Source organism: Panicum virgatum, chromosome 8K (assembly GCF_016808335.1).
Source record: "Panicum virgatum strain AP13 chromosome 8K, P.virgatum_v5, whole genome shotgun sequence".
Lineage (NCBI taxonomy): Eukaryota > Viridiplantae > Streptophyta > Magnoliopsida > Poales > Poaceae > Panicum > Panicum virgatum.
In genome coordinates, this window is record NC_053143.1 from 26,320,800 (window position 1) to 26,339,281 (window position 18,482).

Here is an 18,482-nt window from a genome sequence, read left to right on the forward strand (position 1 = left end):
ATGTCGGAAACATTGGAATATTCTTCGTTTTGTACTTGAGCTATTGACTCTAAAGGCTAAGCACAGCTAGTTAGACAGTAGTTTCAATAATCTCCTAAGTATGTTGGCATGGTTGCTTGATAAGCGAAAAAAGACACACAAAAATATTGTAAGGAGAGTTGGTGCCTACATATTGCTTCAGATGCAACGATGGCAGGACAAGGATGTCATATGAGCACCATACCACTTCCGATATGTTAGTCTCAATCATTTATTATAATATGCACTTGGTTCGAGTAAATGTCTAAGAAATCATATATGATATTTTTTTTATAATGAGAATGGGCCGGGTCAACCCATTGGGTTGCTGGCCCGACCCACAATAGCAAGGCTAATGAGCCACCGGGTCGGCCTCAAATGAGAAACGGTCCATGGCTAGCCGAAATCTATTGATGAAATGGGTGGATATGGTCGACCCGGCGGCGTGACTCTTCCCCAATCCCCATGCGAGTCGCGACCCTTGCGCCGCCAGGCTCCCTCCCACTTCGGCACGGAGGCGAGCGAGCAGGTGGCGGCGGGCGCGCCGTCCTCCTCCCAGCTGCAGCGACTCTGCAACTCGCCCTCCCCTCCGGTAAGCTTCTCGTCTCTCCGGCCGGCCGACGTCCTCCCCTGCTTGCTGGTAAGTCTTGCGCCTGGGCCTTTCTTCAATCTCAATGCGGGATTGGGTTGCCTAGTTGGACAGCCGATAAGGCCAGCAGATTCCGTCACGCGGAGAACTGGATCACGCCTTCACTGAAGCACCTGCTCGACTCGTGTAGGCCCTGCTTGCTGCTGCTCCAATTCTACCCTATCACTGTCAGCCTTGCAGGCAATAACCCATCCGCGCTGGGCTCACTGTTGAAATTGCTAGCACCTTGCAGGCAATAACCCTATCGTGTAGGTGATTTGATTATTTGTGTACAATTTAGTTATCCCTTCATTGTTGTGCCTGTGAGATGGTTACTTGTTATGATAGGTCAACCTCTGCAGTTCTGCTTTTATTTAGTTGCAATGAATAGTACTTTTAGTTGCTTGCAAAAAATGATAGAATGAAAATGGAGCAAGTATTCCATGAATAGTACCCAATGTCTGTAGTGATCTACTTTTCACTAAGGGTCTAGTCATCTAGAGTTGTGTGGTACATCACGGTTTCTACATTGTGCAAATGTTTGTCTGAACTTAATTCATTTTTTGGTTTATGCAGTTCCTCCAGATATGGGCATTGAACCTTGTGTTGGCCTGTTATAAAACTCTATGGTGATGATCACAGCAATTTAGTTATGCACAAGTGATCCAGATCTTAGCTGCATGGTGGCACTGAACCTTGTTAATACCTACTGCTGAGTTTCTTTCATAAACTTTTGGAGTTCATATTTGACTGCTAGTGTGTAGCTTGCCAACTTCTTGTTGTTAAATTCTTGTTTCTAGTTGGATAGATTCTGTGCAGCTACATGTTTAATTTGTATGGGGTTAAATCATGTTGTATGTGCTCTTGCTGATTTTGTGAGAATCTCCCTACAATGGGCCGACCCATGATGCCCATTGGGCCATCAAGGCCATAGGCAAAACATTGATTTGGGTCGGCCCATGGTCTCAGAAGTTGGCCTTGAGGCCATGGGGGCCAGGTCTGGGCCGGCCCATTCTCATCTTGAATATTTTTGCAGAAAACACTGAATTGCATTTGCGATACAACCAAAGCTTGAAAAAATACTTGTATTGGACTCCGCTGATTTTGAGTCGAGCACATACAGTGAATTCGTATCCATCCTAAACATGTTAGCAAAATTGTTATCTCTACATGGACATCCTACTAAATCTTTCAGATATAAATAACTTCTTATTTCTTTTTCATAAAAAAATAGGGCTTACAAGCACTACATTTACAAAGGAGGAATTCATCCCCCAAATAGAAAAGAAAAAATGGTGATGCGCATAAACTTTCCATGCCACAAGCAACCTGCAGGTTCCGTGTACTGTGGATACTACATGTGTGAGCACATGAGGCAGCTCGAGAGATACACAAAAGATCTCGAATGTGTAAGGGTCTACTCTTTGCTAGGGATAGATGCATAACTGCATATTGTCATTGCTTGCATCTAATATACTTGGCTGAATTTTTCCATGCATTTTTTATTTGCAGGATCAACGGGAAACCCACGAAGGTCCACTCCATGAGCAACAACTTTTCCATGTAGTCGACAATTTATGTCATTTTATATTGCATAAAGTGGTCCATATAGATGGAGATTTTATTCACCCAGAGCATGAACTGTCAGCTGACAGAAAATATGAAAGCCTCCATCAGTGGGACAATCAGCAACTCCGAGTCGGCTATAGTAGTGTTACTCAGGGGAAATAGGACAAAACCATGCAATGAATTCTATGCGCACTTTGATGATGTATGCACTCTAATGATACACTGTAATGATTGTAATGATACTTCTATATGATTTTATTTTGAATTTATAATTTGTTATATTTAAGAAATATAATCATCATCGGTCACAAAATCCTCAATCGCGCGCTAGATTGATAGAATTGAGCACTAGCTTGATGGGTGAAAATTCATGAGAATCAGAAGCGAGAAACAGATTTGATAAAAATTTGCGGGAAACAATTTTTAAATTCTGAAATTAGGTGGCGGGCAACCTATTTCCAGGAGCGGGTGATACCACAACCCACCCCTGGAAATTGGTTTTTAGGGGCGGCTTAAGGCATCGACCGCCCCTGGAAAGAGATTTTCAGAGGTGGGTCGCTCCAGCACCCGCCCATGAAAATATGTTTCCAGGGGCGGTTGATGCCTTGACCCATCCCTGGAAATACATTTACAGGGCGGGCCCTTTACCCGCCCCTAAAAAACTCATTTGTAGCTGCGATAGACAGGGGTGGGTATCGCACCGCCCCTACAAATGCTGTTTTACCCAACCCTAAAAATGTTTTCTGCAGTAGCGACTTTTTATATCTCAATGTGGAGGCAAAATAACATGCCTTTGGGCTACAGGGTTACAATTACATAGACCCTTATTTTCAAAAAAAAAAACAATTACATGCACCCTCCTTTGTCATTTAGGCTCCACTCAATTGTAAACACAAGGAGATGCTTTCATAAACTTCAAGATTTTCTTGTGGAATCAATACCTAATTATTCACACTTTTGGAGCCAATTTTACAAAAAAAAAACAAGTATTTATTTATATTTGAAAACAACATTTATTTGGAGATGATGAAATTTGCCCGCCTTATTTGTATCCTACATTCCCACTTGCTTGTGGCGCCAGGGCATTGTCGACGTTGATTACGTGACCTAGAGATTAGTAGCGATGCATTCGTGTAGTTGAACTCTGTCTTCCCCTGATTGTATCGTGGCCCATCTCCGTCGCATTCATGCAGTGGGTACTTTGAGGCCTGGACAAGCGCAACAAACTCTGATAGGGGCTGAATTGGAGCTTTCAGAAGGTAAGGCAGATCCACGAATGGTGGTCCAGGCCAGATGACGATGGAATTGTTCCAGCTGCATAGGTCAGTGGGCCCAAGTATTATGAGGGTTCATTCCGAGGATAACATCAATATGGTGTGTGTGTGTGTCTATAGACCGTCAACACTGCTTCCAGAACAGCCTCGCCGTGGAACACATCTACCGCAACTTCAGCCGTAATCATCTTAAAACAGTCGCACAACTCCGCGACATGATGTAGTGATGAGCCGATCAGGAGGAGCAAGAGCGTGATCATCACTTCCCCAAGCGCAACAACGACAATGGGGGCAAGCGGAACAACGACCACCACTCCAACAAGAGCCAGTCGGATTACTCTAAGAAGCTCTTAGCCGGAACATGTCATCGCGGCTGTTGAGCGCAACACGCGCGGCAAGAAGTCGGGCAACCAGCAGGAACAATTCGATAAGATCCTGCACAAGCAATGCTCCCTGCACCTAAATCCAAGCACCCACATCGAGTGAATCAGCCTTCGCAAGTCCTTAAACACACCGGCCCTCGATAAGGACAGAACCATGACAATGACCAATCGGATGACCAGGGTTTCCAACAACCCACGAATGAGAATAGAGCGCCGGCTTTTGTGCCGAAGCCATTTGTGTTCCGTTAGATTTTTTAGGAGTTTTCGAGGGACTTGTTACGGTACATATCCGCTCTAAAGGGTACCTTTCACAAACAAAGATTTTCTGAACAAAATTTTCGGAAGATATATATAGGATTGGCGGAACATGGCATTTCCGGCGGGACACATCAGGATTCTTCCTCCTCGCACGCCCGCATTTCACGGCTCTTCTTGCTCCTGCGCATCACCACGTCGCTTAGGCCAGTCTCAGTAGAAGTTTCATAGACACAGATACTTAGATTGAGAACTGGTGATGAAACTCTACTCACATCTTATGAAATTCCATCCTTCTTTTTTCTTGCCATGTTAGCAAAATTGAGAGCACGCTAAACACCACGACATGTCAGCAAAATTGAGGGCTCTTAGTGGGGGTTGAAACCCTCCATAAAACCCCCACTAAGACTGTCCTTAGCAGGGTGAGAGCGCGCAACTATCTCATTGCGCGAGAGCCCTGGCAAACCGGGTCAGGAGAAATTTCTGCAGCTCCATGCATCCGAGCTATGGTGCGCTGTGCCGCTGTCGCTGGGCCATGCGTTCACCCTGCGCAGTCTTCGGCGTGATCGTTAAACGAGCCCACCAAGCATGCGTAGCTTCGAACCTTCATCAAGGTCATGTTGTTTGCATCCTAACCACAGACTGGTGGGCCTTGCTTTGCGACCATCGTAGCTTCCCTTCTCTTCTCCAAGCAGCCGCTACCTCCTCCTCCCCCTCCTCCCCCCTCCCCTCCCTCCCGATCTCTGTCCCTCTCAAGTTTCCCTTCCGAACTAGGTGGCGAGGAAGCACCGTGAGCAGGCCCACTGCCACCGCGAACAAGCTGACATGTGGGCCTCACTGTCACGTGTCGTTCACATCAGTAAAATCATCCTTCAAAACAGCCAGATGACCAAATATAAATAATTTTAATAGTTTGATGGTTAAGAATATCCGATTTTGAAGTTTGATGGTCAAAATCGAACTCGGGTGATAGTTAGATGATTAAAAATAGACTTTTTTCTTTCTCTCTCCTGCTATGTAGGTAAAATTCTTTCTGTATACTTTTCTCCCTTTATACCCACAGTTTTTCGCTAAAAAAAAAGAGAGCTGCAAACAAAGACTACATATATCCGACTCTCTTTTTTTACATATTATTATAGAAAAGAGTTATGTTTACAGTTCATACTACCTCCTTTTCCATGTATCTATTCCTAACCTTTTTCGTTTGTTTTCCTTTTGGACTGGAGGTTGTACTGGCAGTAGTTTAGATCTCTACCACATTTTGGGATTATGTTTCAATTATAACTTCTCAATAATTTACATGGTTTCCATTTTCTTTGGCATCCGCAGAAATCCCGTTGATTTTTGTTGCCCTGAATGGCAGTACAAACCTGAAGCAACTTGATGGTATATATTCCAGATTTGCATGCAGAGGCAGTAATTGATTAAGTGTTTTTTCATTTGGAATAGTGATGTATTTCATAAAAAGCTGTAAAATATAATTACAATTACAACATTTTATCACAGAACGGTGTTTAGGAATTCTAGCACGTTCAATGTCTACTGCTGCTTTACGTGCAATTAACATGTTGAGTTTGTGAGCACTGAGTTGTAAGAATATTGAATGCATAAAGTGGCTTTTATTTCAGCTGCAGCTAGTTTATGTTGTTTGCAACAAAACTATCATATATTTATTTTGCCGAAATAGCCAAAATCGTCCTTCAACTATCGCTCAAGGCTCTATTTCATCCCTGGACTTTAAAAACATCCACTTTAGTCCCTGAACTATATTAAACGGGTCAATTTTGTCCTCCTAACGATGTGGCATGCCACCGTGGACCGCAAGTCAGCGCCCAGTCCTCATATGATGGGAAATAATATTTCTATCCTCGAGCCAGAGCCTAGTAGTCCTCATATGATGGGAAATACCATTTTTATCCTCGAGCCAGCTAAACTTAAATTCGCTCGGCCCGGAAATTCCCATTGCAATACTGCATGTGTGACCCATCAAGAACAAATTCTCCATTGAAATAAAATCTAACAGTCAATACATCATCATCTCCTATGTTAATTCCGCCCTACAGATCCAATTTCGTGGTCAAATTCTATCATATGATGACTGGGCGCTGACTTGACGGTCCACGATGGCACACCACGTCGTCAGGAGGACGAAATTGACCCGTTTAGCATAGTTTAGGGACTAAAGTGGACGTCTTCAAAGTTCAGAGACGAAACTGAGCCTTGAGCTATAGTTGAGGGATGATTTTGACTATTTCGCTATTTATTTTTATCTATATTAAAATTTTTATTTATTTCTACTTTCCCTACCATGATAAAGCGCGCAAATGTGCCCACTGTTCTAGTAAACTAAAGATACGTGGATCGGCCCAACAAACTGTCCGTCCCCGCGGCCTGACTGAAATTCTGTTGTGCTTGTGTCTAACCGAGCTCCCTTATCCGGCGGAGAGACCAGACCAAACACGAAATCCATCCCCGCCGTCCCCTCGCTCCAGCTTCCCCTTCCGGGCAGCAATGGAGACGGGACCCAGGTGAGCCGACCAACCGGCCAGCCAGCCAGCCCGCACTGGCTCTCCGATGGCGTGCCTAGTGCCACAGTTTATGTGGGTCCCTTCCGCCGCCGCCCACGGGCCCTCCTCCTCCTCCAGGTGCTGCGCCCTCCGCGTCCACTGCGCCGTCACCTCCGCCGCCGCCGTTGTCGACGCCGACTGCGCCAACGGTGGCGGTGCCGCGCATCTCAGGCTCACTTACGCCGCGCCGGCGCTTCAGGTGACCCGCTCTGCTTGGCTCGATTGTCTCTCAAGATTGCATCATTTTTACTCTGTTTTCCTTTGTTTCAATTTATATAGTGCGTGAGAAAATATAGGGCACGTTTGGGAGGGCTCTGGGTCCCTGCAGGAAGGGTGGAGCCGGAGCTGGAGCAGGTGGAGCTAGTTTTTGTGGCTCCGCCTGCTCCACCTTCCGTAGGCAAAGCCGTTCTTGCGGCTCTCACAACCTCCGGGGCGGAGCCGCTCCACCTCTAGAGGGTTTGGTAGGGCTCCAGCCGGAGCTGGAATCCTCGCAAAGAGACCAGAATATTGAAGATACGTGATTGAACCAGGCAACCAGTCTAGTGCCAGTACCATTAACCACCCCTCGAACAGTTCCATTTTCCTTACAAAATCTGGGACTAGTATCTAGTCACATTGGCTGCAGCATTAAACAAATCACTAAAGTATTCACTGTAAAAATCTAGGAGCGTTACATAACGTAGGATGATGTACCAATTTATGTCGAGTCTGTTACTGGAGACGGTGCATTTTATACCAAAATCTGCTGAAATCGGTAGGAAAATTTTTGACCCACGGGGACACTTATCTTAACTAATCAAGCTAGCTTCATTTATTTGATTGATGTATCCAGCTGTATTGGAAAAGAATGAAATATGAAGTTTAAGGCTCCGGTAGGAAGGGCAATATTGTGTCACTAAATACTTAATAGAGAAGGCAGACATAATCATGTTTCCTTCAAGTTCTTATTAGTTATTAGTCCTTTTCTTTTCTATTTGATAGTACCGCTCATCTGCTGTTGCCTGTAACTGTAATGTTACAAATTCCTTAAGAGCAACAATAGAATATCATAGTATTTATTTTTTTATTATCTAATTTATGTCACAGAGAAACTTTGAGTCCACTCTAGCATCAGAGGCACTTCTGAATGAAGAAGCTGTAGTAGAAGCGGCAGCAGCAGAGGCAGTTGCTCTTGCCAGAGCAGCTAGCGAAGCTGTTCGCGAAGTTGTTCAGATGGTGCAAAATAACAATCACCAGCCAGTGATTAGACAAAATAAGGGCGTGGACAGCTACTTGGCAAATCAAATTCTTCGCACAGAGATACAAGTGAACAGTCCCGATGGATATGCAAATGATGCTTTGCTGGAGGACTTGGAGTCCTATGGTATCATGGATGTGGATGGAAAATTAGATGATGATGCACAGTACACTGAGAACATAGCTGTGAAGTCTGCTCGCCAATCTGAGAGAAGAGCTAGGAGAACCAGAGCAGCAATAAAGGCTGCAACAACTGTCCGTGCTTTACAAAAAACTGCAACATCTTCAAAGAAGAAACGGCTCAAGGGTTCCTCACCTAGCATGAATCCTTTAGGTTCCTTGTGGAAGATGACTGGCAGGAGACTTCTTACAGCTAAGGAAGAAGTTGAGCTCTCAGAAGGTATTCAGGTGAGACTACTGTATTAGAAGTCAATAGTATCTTTCTTCCTTTCAATTGTATGTTTACTAATGGATATTCTTGACTCAGATATTAGCTTGGCAGTTTAAGCATGTTGTTCTGCTCCAATGGCAATTAGTACCTAGACCATGGTTTTCATAGCGTCGCCTAGGCGACAAGGTGTTCCCCTTGTTTTGGGGCCTAGGCGTCGCCTTAGCCCGCCTAGGCGACTGCGCAGTAGTGACTTGCCACACCTCGCCTTACCGCCGCAAGAACCATGACCTAGACAACTGAACAACTGTCCATGTCAAAACCCAGGAAAAAGGTCTTAGGCCGAAGAATTTATTCTTTGCATGGATTAGCTGTAGTAGCTAAGGCTTTCAGGACTCAATATGCATAATTCTACATCAAGTGAAGTCCTAAAGTGCTTTCTGAATCAGGCCATTTTGTTGGCCATAACTTCATTTTTCATTTTGGTCGGGAGAAGGTGTCATTTGGACATCAATAGGGTACCATCAATTTTGTAGTTCTTATTTCGAAAAAGTTATAACTATATAAATGCACTTTTAAAGATTAATCTTCTCACATTATTTTCAAAGTTTCAATATGTAAGATTGGGTATAATGTGTGGGATACTGGGATGTATTGCATTGAGCCTCTAGGGCAAATATATAGGAGTACATGGTTTGGAGGGCAAGTAGCCTCTCCTAGAGATAAGAAAGGTTATCTCGGGATTACAATAAATCCTACTAACCATACCCGGAGTTGCCTAATATACTCTAATATTCCCCCGCAGTCGTAGTGGTAGCAACACGAACGGACAGACTGGAGAACAATGGAGATATGCCCCCGCAGTCAGAACGTCAATGCGAATGCTTCGACTGGAATAGCACATGCAGATGATAACCCTTTAGTGCCGAAGTAGACGAACCTCCAGGTACATTGATAGGATTGTTGATCCTACTGCGACTGCGTAGCGCGTATGGATGGGAGGAGGGAGGAGGACACTTGCGCAGTGGCCGGCGAGTAGGCGCCGTGGCTGCAGTAGGGAGCGGCGGCGGCGTGCGAGGAGGGTGGCGTGCGTGAGGGAGTCGCGCGAGAGAGAGAGATCGCGGAAGCTAGGGGGCGGCCCGTGAGGCCAACTAGAATTAATTCCCAGCCTAATCTCATTCCCTCTAGAGAAGAGTATTTAACTTACAAATTGTCCCACACTTTAGGAAAGAAAATGAAACCCTAAGGAAATAAATCGTGGCTCTCCTAGCCACTTGGGCGGCGCCCCCGGCGTTGGTACGTGATCCACGCCGGAGCCGCCGGCTGGGCCTGGGCCGGCTGCCCCTGGCCCGTAACATCTCTCTGCTCCTCGGGAAACAGCTCGTCCTCGAGCTGGAAGTCGGGCTAGCGCTCGACAAAGGATTCCAGTGGTTCCCAGGTCGCATCATCAGGAGGGAGCCCCTGCCACTCCACGAGGATCTCCCAGGCACCATGCTGGACGCGTGCCCGCCGCACTTGAGCAGGAGTCAAGACCACCCGGTCATCGTGAATGAGCGGCAATGGCGGCGTGGACGCAGGGGGGTCGCCGTGGAAGGGCTTCAGCAACCCCACATGGAAGACATCGTGGAGGCGGGACCCCTCCGGATGCTGCAGACGATAGGCCACCTGGCCAATGCGCTCGATCACCTGGAACGGGCCAGCGTAGCGGGGGCCGAGCTTACCCTTTGGACGGCGCTCCAGCGAGGGTCGGCCTGTGCAGCAGGCGAAGCCAGACCCAGTCACCCACCGCAAACTCCAGCTCGCGGTGATGAGCGTCGTAGTAGTGCTTGGCGTGCTGACGAGCCTGGAGGAGACGCTCGCGGACGTCGGCGAGGAAGGAGTCGCGGTCGCGGAGTAGCGTGTGGGCCGCGTCCGTCTGGGCCGCACCGGCGGTGTGTGGCAGGAGCGCCGGCGGGGGCGGGGGGGGGGGGGGGGCTGTAGACCACTTCGAACGGCGTCGCCCGAAGCGCCGTGTGGTATGAGGTGTTGTAGCAGTACTCCGCCCACGCGAGCCAGTCCACCTAGGCTTGCGGGCGGTCTCCCGTGGCGCACCGCAGGTACATGGCCAGCACTTTGTTGACGATCTCCGACTGGCCGTCCGTCTGAGGGTGGAACGCCGTGCTGAAGCGGAGCTAGACGCCGGCCATCTTGAACAGGTCACGCCACATGTGCCTCGTGAATACAGGGTCCCTGTCGCTGACGATGAAAGCCGGGAAGCCGTGGAGCCGAACGATGCCGTCGAAGAAGGCGCGGGCGACCGACGACGCCGTGTACGGGTGGCTTAGGGCGATGAAGTGCGCATACTTCGAGAAGCGGTCCACCACAGTGAGGATGACCGACTTCCCGCCGACCTTGGGCAACCCCTCGACGAAGTCCATCGAGATGCCCACCCACACCTAAGAGGGGACCTCGAGGGGCTGGAGCAGCCCGGCTGGTCGTTGCGTCGGCGTCTTGTTGCGCTGGCATGTCGGGCAAGCGCGGACAAACTCCTGCACCAGCCGCCTGTCGTGGGGGACGTAGAAGTCGGCGCGCAGACGCTGTAGGGTCTTCTGGACGCCCTCATGGCCTGCTGAATGGACCAATGAGAGCACCCGTTGGCGAAGGTCATCCTGGGCAGGCACGAAGATGCGCTTGCCGTGGAGGAGGAGCCCGGCGTCCCAGCGCCAAGGAGCCGTGAGGCCCTCGCCCTGGTGCTGTGCGGCCTCGCTGTCGGTGGAGGTAGCCGTCTGAATGTCGTCGATGAGCCTGAAAGACGGCCCGGAGATGGCGTGGAGCGCCGCTGCATCGTCAGTACTGGACTCGCTGTCGCGGCGAGAGAGGGCGTCGGCCGCGGAGTTGAGGTGCCCCGGGCGGTACTTCACGGCGAAGTCGAAGCCGAACAGCTTGCTGAGCCACTGGTGCTGCGGGATCGTGGACAGCCGCTGGTCGAGGAGGTACTTCAAGCTATAGTGATCTGTGCGGACCAGGAAGCGGCGCCCCCTAGAGGTAGGGCCGCCAGTGCCGCACAGCCTGTACCAGGCTGATGAGCTCCCTCTCGTAGGCCACTAGCTTGACGTGGCGGGCGGCGAACGACCTGCTGTAGAAGGCCAGGGGTCCGGACCCTGGTGGAGAATGGCGTCAAACCCAGTGCCGGAGGCGTCGCAGTCAACCACAAACTGCCGCTCGAAGTCCGGCATCTGCAGAACCGGGCCGGTGCAGAGCGCCTGCTTCAGCGCCACAAAAGCCTCCGCTGCTTCCGCGGTCCAGGCGAAGGCCTCCTTGCGCAGGAGGCGAGTCAGGGGGGCGGCGATGGCCCCGAAGTCCCGGATGAACTTCCGGTAGTAGCCGGCGAGTTCCAGGAAGCCGCGGACGCCCCGGGCCGAGCGAGGCTCATGCCAGGACGCCACAGCCTCCACCTTGGCGCTGTCCATGGCGACGCCCTCGGCCGAGATGACGTGGCCGAGGTAGGCGACCGAGCTGGAGCCAAAGGAGCACTTGGAGTGCTTGAGGTGGAGGTTGTGGGCACGGAGCGCGTCGAAGACGAGGCGGACGTGCTGCAGGTGCTCAGACCACGAAGAGCTGTAGATCAGGATATCATAAAAAATACAAGCACGAACCGCCGAAGGAACGACTGCAGGACGTTATTCATGAGCGCCTGGAACGTAGCCGGCGCGTTGGAGAATCCAAACGGCATGACGAGGAACTCGAAGTGGCCGTGGTGTGTGCGGAACGCCGTCTTCTCCACGTCGGCCAAGTGCATGCGCACCTGGTGATAGCCAGAGCGCAAGTCCAGCTTGGTGAAGAACTTGGCGCCATGTAGCTCGTCGACCACCAGGATCGGGAACTTGTCCTTGGAGGTCTTGTCGTTGAGCGTGCGGTAGTCGATGCAGAAGCGCCAAGTGCCGTCCGCCTTCTTGACCAGCAGCACAGGCGCCGAGAATGGGGCGGTGCTGGGTCTAATGATGCCCTGAGAGAGCATCGTGGCGCACTGGCGCTCGAGCTCGTCCTTCTGCAGCTGGGGGTAGCGGTGTGGGCGGACCGCCACCGGCGCCGTGCCCGGCAGGAGGTGGATCCTGTGGTCGTAGGGGCGGGACGGAGGCAGCCCACGCGGCTCGGCGAAGACGTCGTCGTACTGCTGGAGGAGGACGTCGAGGAGGGGGCGCTCGGGGTCGGCAGCCAAAGCCCGCAGGCTCGGCTCGAAGATGTCGTCGCGGGGGGATCCAATCCCCCGCCAGAAAACGCGGCGCCCGTGCCACGTGAACGCCATGCAGAGGTCCTCGAAGGCCCACAGGATGGGGCCCAAGGTCCGCAGGTAGTCGACGCCGAGGATGACGTTGAAGCCGCCCAGGTCAATGCCGAGGCAGCTGATGGTGAACTCCTTGCCGATGTGCAAGGCGACGTTGCGGGCCACCATCCCGCAAGGCACGCGGTCGCCATTGGCCACCGTCACGTGCGTCCTGGTCGTCGATGTTGCCAGGCCCATGCGACGCATCAGATCGACGTGGACGAAGTTGTGCGTCGAGCCGTTGTCGAGTAGGGCCGTGAGGCGGTGACCGTGGATGTAGACAGGTAACAGCATCGCGTCCTCAGTGTGGATGCCGGCGATGGCGTGCAAGGAGACCACCGGGGCGGCCTCCTCTGCTGGCATGGGCGTCGGCGTCGCCTGCCGCCGCGTCGTCCTCGCTGTCGGACGTGTAGTCGCTGACCTCCAGGAAGAAGAGGCGCTGGCACTGGTGCCCGCGGACGTAGGTCTCGTCACAGTTGTAGCAGAGGCCCTAGCGGCGGCGTTCCGCCATCTCGGCCGGCGTCAGGCGGCGAAACGTCTTGGGCGGCGGCGCTGGTAGGGCTGGCGCTGGGGCGGCCGGGGCCGGCAGCGCCGGGGCTGGCGCGGTCGGGCGAGGTGCCTGCGGGGGCGGTGGCAGGGGGAGGCGCTGGGGAAGGCGCCCTGAGCTCTGCAGCGGCGCGTTCGCAATGGCCGCCGCGCGACGCTCGAACGCCCGTGCCAAGTGCATGGCGTCCTGAAGTGTCTGGGGGGCGCGGAGCTCGACGTCGACGCGGATGTGGTCGGGCAGGCCACCCACGAAGAGGTCCGCCTTCTGCTGCGGCGACAGCTCCGGCGTGTGGCACACCATGGCATTGAAGCGCTCCTGGTAGTCCTGGACGGCGCCGTGCCAGGGGAGTCGTGCCAACTCCGAGAGACGATTGGCCCGGATGGCCGGCCCAAAGCGCTGGGTGATGAGCTCCTTGAGGTGCTCCCAGGATGGCATGCCCTCGTCCTGCTCGAGGGCGTAGTACCAGGTCTGAGCCACGCCCGTCATGTGGTATGAGGCGAGCCAGACACGATCCGAAGCCAGGGTGCGTTGACTGCGGAAGAACTGCTCGCAGCGGTGCAGCCAGTTCAGCGGGTCTTCAGCTCCGTCGTAGGAGGGGAAGTAGATCTTGTTGAAGCGAGGAACCCCAGGCGCTCGCTGGCACCGCCGTGCCCTTGCGCCCCGGACGCCCCGAACGCGGGCATGGTGAACCCATCCGGGATCGGCGATGGCGAGTGGGGGAACGGGATGTAGGTGATCGGCAGGGACGGCGCCGTAGTGGACATAGTGGGTGCCGCGCTCGTAGCGGCGGCGGCCAACGAGGAAGGGCCTACCAGCGTCGTAGATCCAAACCCTGGCAGCCCGTAGGGGAAGGGTGCGGTGGAGGTCGGCGCGCGCTGCGACTCCAACAATGTCAGGCGCGCCTTGATGTCGTCCAAGGCGTCCAGGCGGCCGAGGACCTTGGTCATCATGGCCGCTAGTCCGTCGATGGTCGTCGGTGGCGGAGTCTTCCCTTCGTCGCCTGGCATAGCTGATACCAGGTTGATAGGATCGTTGATCCTACCGCGACTGCGTAGCGCGTATGGATGGGAGGGAGGAGGACACTTGCGCGGCGGCCGGCGAGTAGGCGCCGTGGCTGCAGCAGGGAGCGGCGGAGGCGTGCGAGGAGGGCGGCGTGCGTGAGGGAGTCGCGAGAGACAGAGAGAGATCGCGGAAGCTAGGGGCGGCCCGTGAGGCCAACTGGAATTAATTCCCAGCCTAATCTCATTCCCTCTAGAGAAGGTTATTTAACTTACAAATTGTCCCAGCCTAAGGAAATAAATCGTGGCTCTCCTAGCCACTTGGGCGGGGCTCCCGGCGTTGGTACGTGATCCACGCCGGGGCCGCCGGCTGCTGCGTTGGCTGGGCCTGGGCCGGCTGCCCCTGGCCCGTAACATACTTCTTCCACAGCCACTCACTCGCGCTCAAAGCAGCAGTGCGGTGGCGCCGGTAGGAGGGGGGAGCGGGGAAGGGGCGGAGCCCAATGGCGTTGCCGCCTGGCGACATTGTCGATTGGCGATGCGGTGGCCTGACAGCCCCAACGACACAGTGGCCTGGTGACCCCACGATCTTCCTCCACAACCACACACTCGCGCTCATGGCGGCGGTGCGGCGATGCTGGAGGGGGGGGGGGGCGACTGGCCTGTTGCGCGGAAGGGGCAGTAGATCCAGATGCGTAGTCGGAGGCCACGATGACGCGGAGGCATGGCAGGCTTAACGGCAACACGGTTCCCAGCAAGGACGACGGGCTGCGCAGCCATGGAGCCATCGACGGCGAGTAGAGGCTGGCCCTTCTGTTGCTTGTTGACCACAATGGCGCGGCAGATTAGATGGATCGGCCACGCATCCTATGAGGGCGATGCCCCCGGCGGAGGCCTAGGACTTGAACCTAGACTCATGGTACCATGTAAGATTGGGTATAATGTGTGGGATATATTGCATTGAGCCTCTAGGGCGAATATATAGGAGTACATGGCTTGGAGGGCAAGTAGCCTCTCCTAGAGATAAGAAAGGTTATCCTGGGATTACAATCAATCCTAAAGTAACCATATCCGGAGTTGTCTAATATACTCTAACACAATCTCAATATTAAGTTGCCAATATTTAAATGGTTTTATTGCATATGACCCAAAAGGTTTTTTGTGATAAAAGGGTTTTAGGAGGATAATAGTACAGAGTACAAACTAGCTGACTTGATGGTTCTTCATAGCTAGAAATATTCCGAAGTTTGATCCGTGTATGTTTGCATAGTTCACCTGATTTTCATAGTTGTTTGCATAAGATGTCAATGCTTATTTCTGGTCCGCCGTTTCTTGTTTGAAGAGGCTAAAATCATGGAGAATAGGAAAAACTTGATATTTGATTTTTTGGAAAAATTTATTCATATGCGGAAGTATTTTCATTTTGGCGTCATGCAACATGCATGGCACACAACTTCTGAATCTTGCAGTAGTATTATATATGCAGTGTTTTTCTTAATGTACGATAACGATATAAGGTTCTGGAAAAACTTAGCGGAACATGTGACCTTTTCACATTTCTGAAGTTAATATTTTATCAGGTATTGTTATTTGGAAAGTTGCTGCTTACCTGCAAATCCATGCAGTGTTGCCATTTGTTGTGGTCCTCTTGCTGCAGAGTTAGTTTTGGCGATAATTATGGAAACTGTGTTCTTTGAACTGGTGCAGGATCTTTTGAAGCTCGAGGCAATCCAAGCTGAGCTTACAGAGTACAATGGTGGACAGCCAACATTCTCGCAGTGGGCAACAGCAGCTGGAACTGATGAGAAAACTTTGCGGAAGCGTCTGGATCATGGTATTTATTGCAAGAACAGAATGGTAACATCTAATGTGAGACTTGTAATATCTATTGCCAGGGAGTTTGAAGGCCCTGGAATGGATCTTTATGATCTTATTCAGGTAACTGTGTGCATGGAAGCTTCTTCATTATTGTAAAAATGGTATCTACCATGCTGTATTTAGCATCGGCATTTTATTTTAGGTCTTTGTTACAGGAAGGAATGCAGGGCCTTATAAGGGGAGCTGAAAAATTTGATGCGTCAAAAGGTTTTAGGTTCTCTACATATTCTCACTGGTGGATAAAACAAGCAATTCGCAAATCTGTCTCGGAGCAATCCCAAATATTTCGCTTGCCAGTACGTCCCCCTCTGCGCAGAACTTCTATTTCTATATACTGCTTTATCCCCAATTCTGTATTGATTGAGTGCACGCTGATTTTGGGTTATTCATGCATGAGTGACCCATATCTTTTCTAGCAAATTACAGAAAAAATATTATTATGAGCAGGTGATCATAGGGTGAAGGTTTTTCCTATATTTTGTGCAGACAGTCAATCCACACACATGTGAGATAACCATTAATGTAATAGATTAAAGCATACATGACAGTATGCAGATTTATTAGTAGACATAGCAGTTTGTATTGTCTTGCTTCCCTCATGATTTGATTGGCTTGCATGTTACTTCTCTATGATTTCTTTTGTTTGATTTTCCTGTTTAATATCGTTTGTGTCCATTTTTTATTCATGTTACTTGCCAATTAGTATACATGTTCCCAATGTATGAAATACTTATATCTTGTCGAAGTCGGTTATTTCATGCAATTTTAACCACTAATTGATTCTGGTGACTAGGCTCACATGGTTGAAGCAAGTTACCGTGTAAAGGAGTGCACAAAACGACTGCGCCGTAAGCTTAGAAGACGGCCCACTAATGAAGAAATAGCAGTGGACACTGGTATGCCAATCAAACGAGTAGAGGCAGCAGTAAACCTCCCAAAGTACAGTGTATCCCTTGATAGTAAGATTGGTTCCACAGACATGACTTATCAGGTATGGCCCTTCTATGCTCGATTCTCATCTGTCCTTCGTACCATACAACTCAAATAACAGCCTAGTCTCTGTTATCAGGAAGTCACAGCTGATCCCAGCGCCGAGACAGCTGAAGAGATGCTGAACAGATTATCTATGAAGAACGATGTGCACCAGGCACTGGACACTTTGACCCCACGCGAGAAGCAAGTTGTTGTGCTGAGATTTGGGCTCGAGGATGGTCGAATAAGAACCCTGCAGGAGATTGGCAACATCATGGGTGTGAGCAGGGAGCGAATTCGGCAAATCGAGTCTGGCGCATTTCGGAAACTAAGGAGCAAGAAAAGGGTGAAAGCTCTGAAGGATTATCTAGTGCCAGTAGGCAATTGGTGAACCATTTGTCTCTGCAGCATTTTTTTTCCTTTTGAATTCCTCAGTTTTTTCTTTTCGAGGATTCTTTACTTGTACCACTTACACGGGTCCTCATGTACTACACATCATCAGAAGATTTGTTTCACAAGAGTAGATTAGTTTTTCAAGGTGAAGGAATCCACAATTGCTGAGCTGCTCGTTATAACTGGAATTCAGAAATCAAACTTGTGCATGTACAACAATTTACAAAGACAAAAAAAATTATAGCTCTCCCGTGCGTTTGGCGACGCTCTTCCTGCTGTCTGTGCCGATCGCCCGCCGCTTCCAGGGGGCCTGCGGACTGCGGTGCCTCCTTTGCCGTTGTGTATGCTACTGGTGTGAGCCGAAATGGGTGTCCGGTGGCAGGGTCTCCTCAGCACTCCCCACCCCTTTGCGGTGGCTGCCGCTGCCGCTGCCACTGGTAGGCCCTTGTGGTGCCGTCTTTGTGTGGCGATCGTCGTCACCTTTGCTATAGGGAGGAGCTTTCGGCTGTGCCTGACTGCCTGTGTGTGCTCTTCGTTTTCGTTGTGGTCTGCCAGCCATTTCTGCTGCCATTCTTGTCGCTCGGGTTGCATTGTCTGCTCGGTCTCTATGGGTTGGTATGCGCAGGGTTCGGGTGTCAAGAGCCAATACTCTACCAGGCATCTGCCAGTGCTGATAGTGGCAAAGCTATTGAGGTAACTCCACCTTAAGTATCAGTTGGAAAGTACTGAAGGTCAGCCGGTAGTTAAAGGGCTAAATGGTTTCTTTTTTTTTTCTTTTTTTCTTTTTATTTATTTATTATTGTTTATTTATGCAAAATTACTATGCCTGCCTGAACTATGCTTTACTGTAAGTCCATTAGTCACCTAATTAAGTATATACAGATATAGGACTACTTATTTAAATATATTAATATTTACAGACATACGAGTACATAAATATCAATGTCACGGTCGATTAATGATCATCAATGTTTTGTCACGGTCAATTATAAGTACATATTTTAAAGAGGCTTGATACAGTGCTTGAGAGAGAGGAACCATTGGTTCCTCCCCCTCCCAATTTTCTGGAGCGT

The 18,482-nt window shown here is 50.6% G+C and overlaps 1 protein-coding gene and 1 long non-coding RNA gene across 2 annotated transcripts; both read left to right on the forward strand.

Moving 5' to 3' along the window:
- Window positions 1–428: 428 nt before the first annotated feature.
- LOC120644294 lies at window positions 429–2,487 on the forward strand. Its single transcript, XR_005663575.1, has 2 exons — window positions 429–2,055; window positions 2,159–2,487. It is a non-coding gene; the product is annotated as an uncharacterized LOC120644294 (long non-coding RNA).
- Window positions 2,488–6,496: 4,009 nt separating this feature from the next.
- Window positions 6,497–17,657, forward strand: LOC120644295 (RNA polymerase sigma factor sigB). Its single transcript, XM_039920900.1, has 6 exons — window positions 6,497–6,893; window positions 7,781–8,338; window positions 15,874–16,104; window positions 16,200–16,340; window positions 16,838–17,035; window positions 17,114–17,657. Exons 1-6 carry the CDS (start codon window positions 6,702–6,704, stop codon window positions 17,405–17,407), a joined length of 1,614 nt encoding a protein of 537 aa, XP_039776834.1. The 5' UTR covers window positions 6,497–6,701; the 3' UTR covers window positions 17,408–17,657.
- Window positions 17,658–18,482: the final 825 nt, after the last annotated feature.

What these genes read in the sequence shown, in the direction of transcription:
- LOC120644295 (XM_039920900.1), top strand. Translation starts at nt 6,702, where the DNA reads ATGGCGTGCCTAGTGCCACAGTTTATGTGGGTCCCTTCCGCCGCCGCC. An exon ending in AGCTCTCAGAAGGTATTCAG is followed by an intron (nt 8,339 to 15,873) that starts GTGAGACTACTG and finishes GAACTGGTGCAG; the next exon opens with GATCTTTTGAAGCTCGAGGC. An exon ending in ATCTTTATGATCTTATTCAG is followed by an intron (nt 16,105 to 16,199) that starts GTAACTGTGTGC and finishes TCTTTGTTACAG; the next exon opens with GAAGGAATGCAGGGCCTTAT.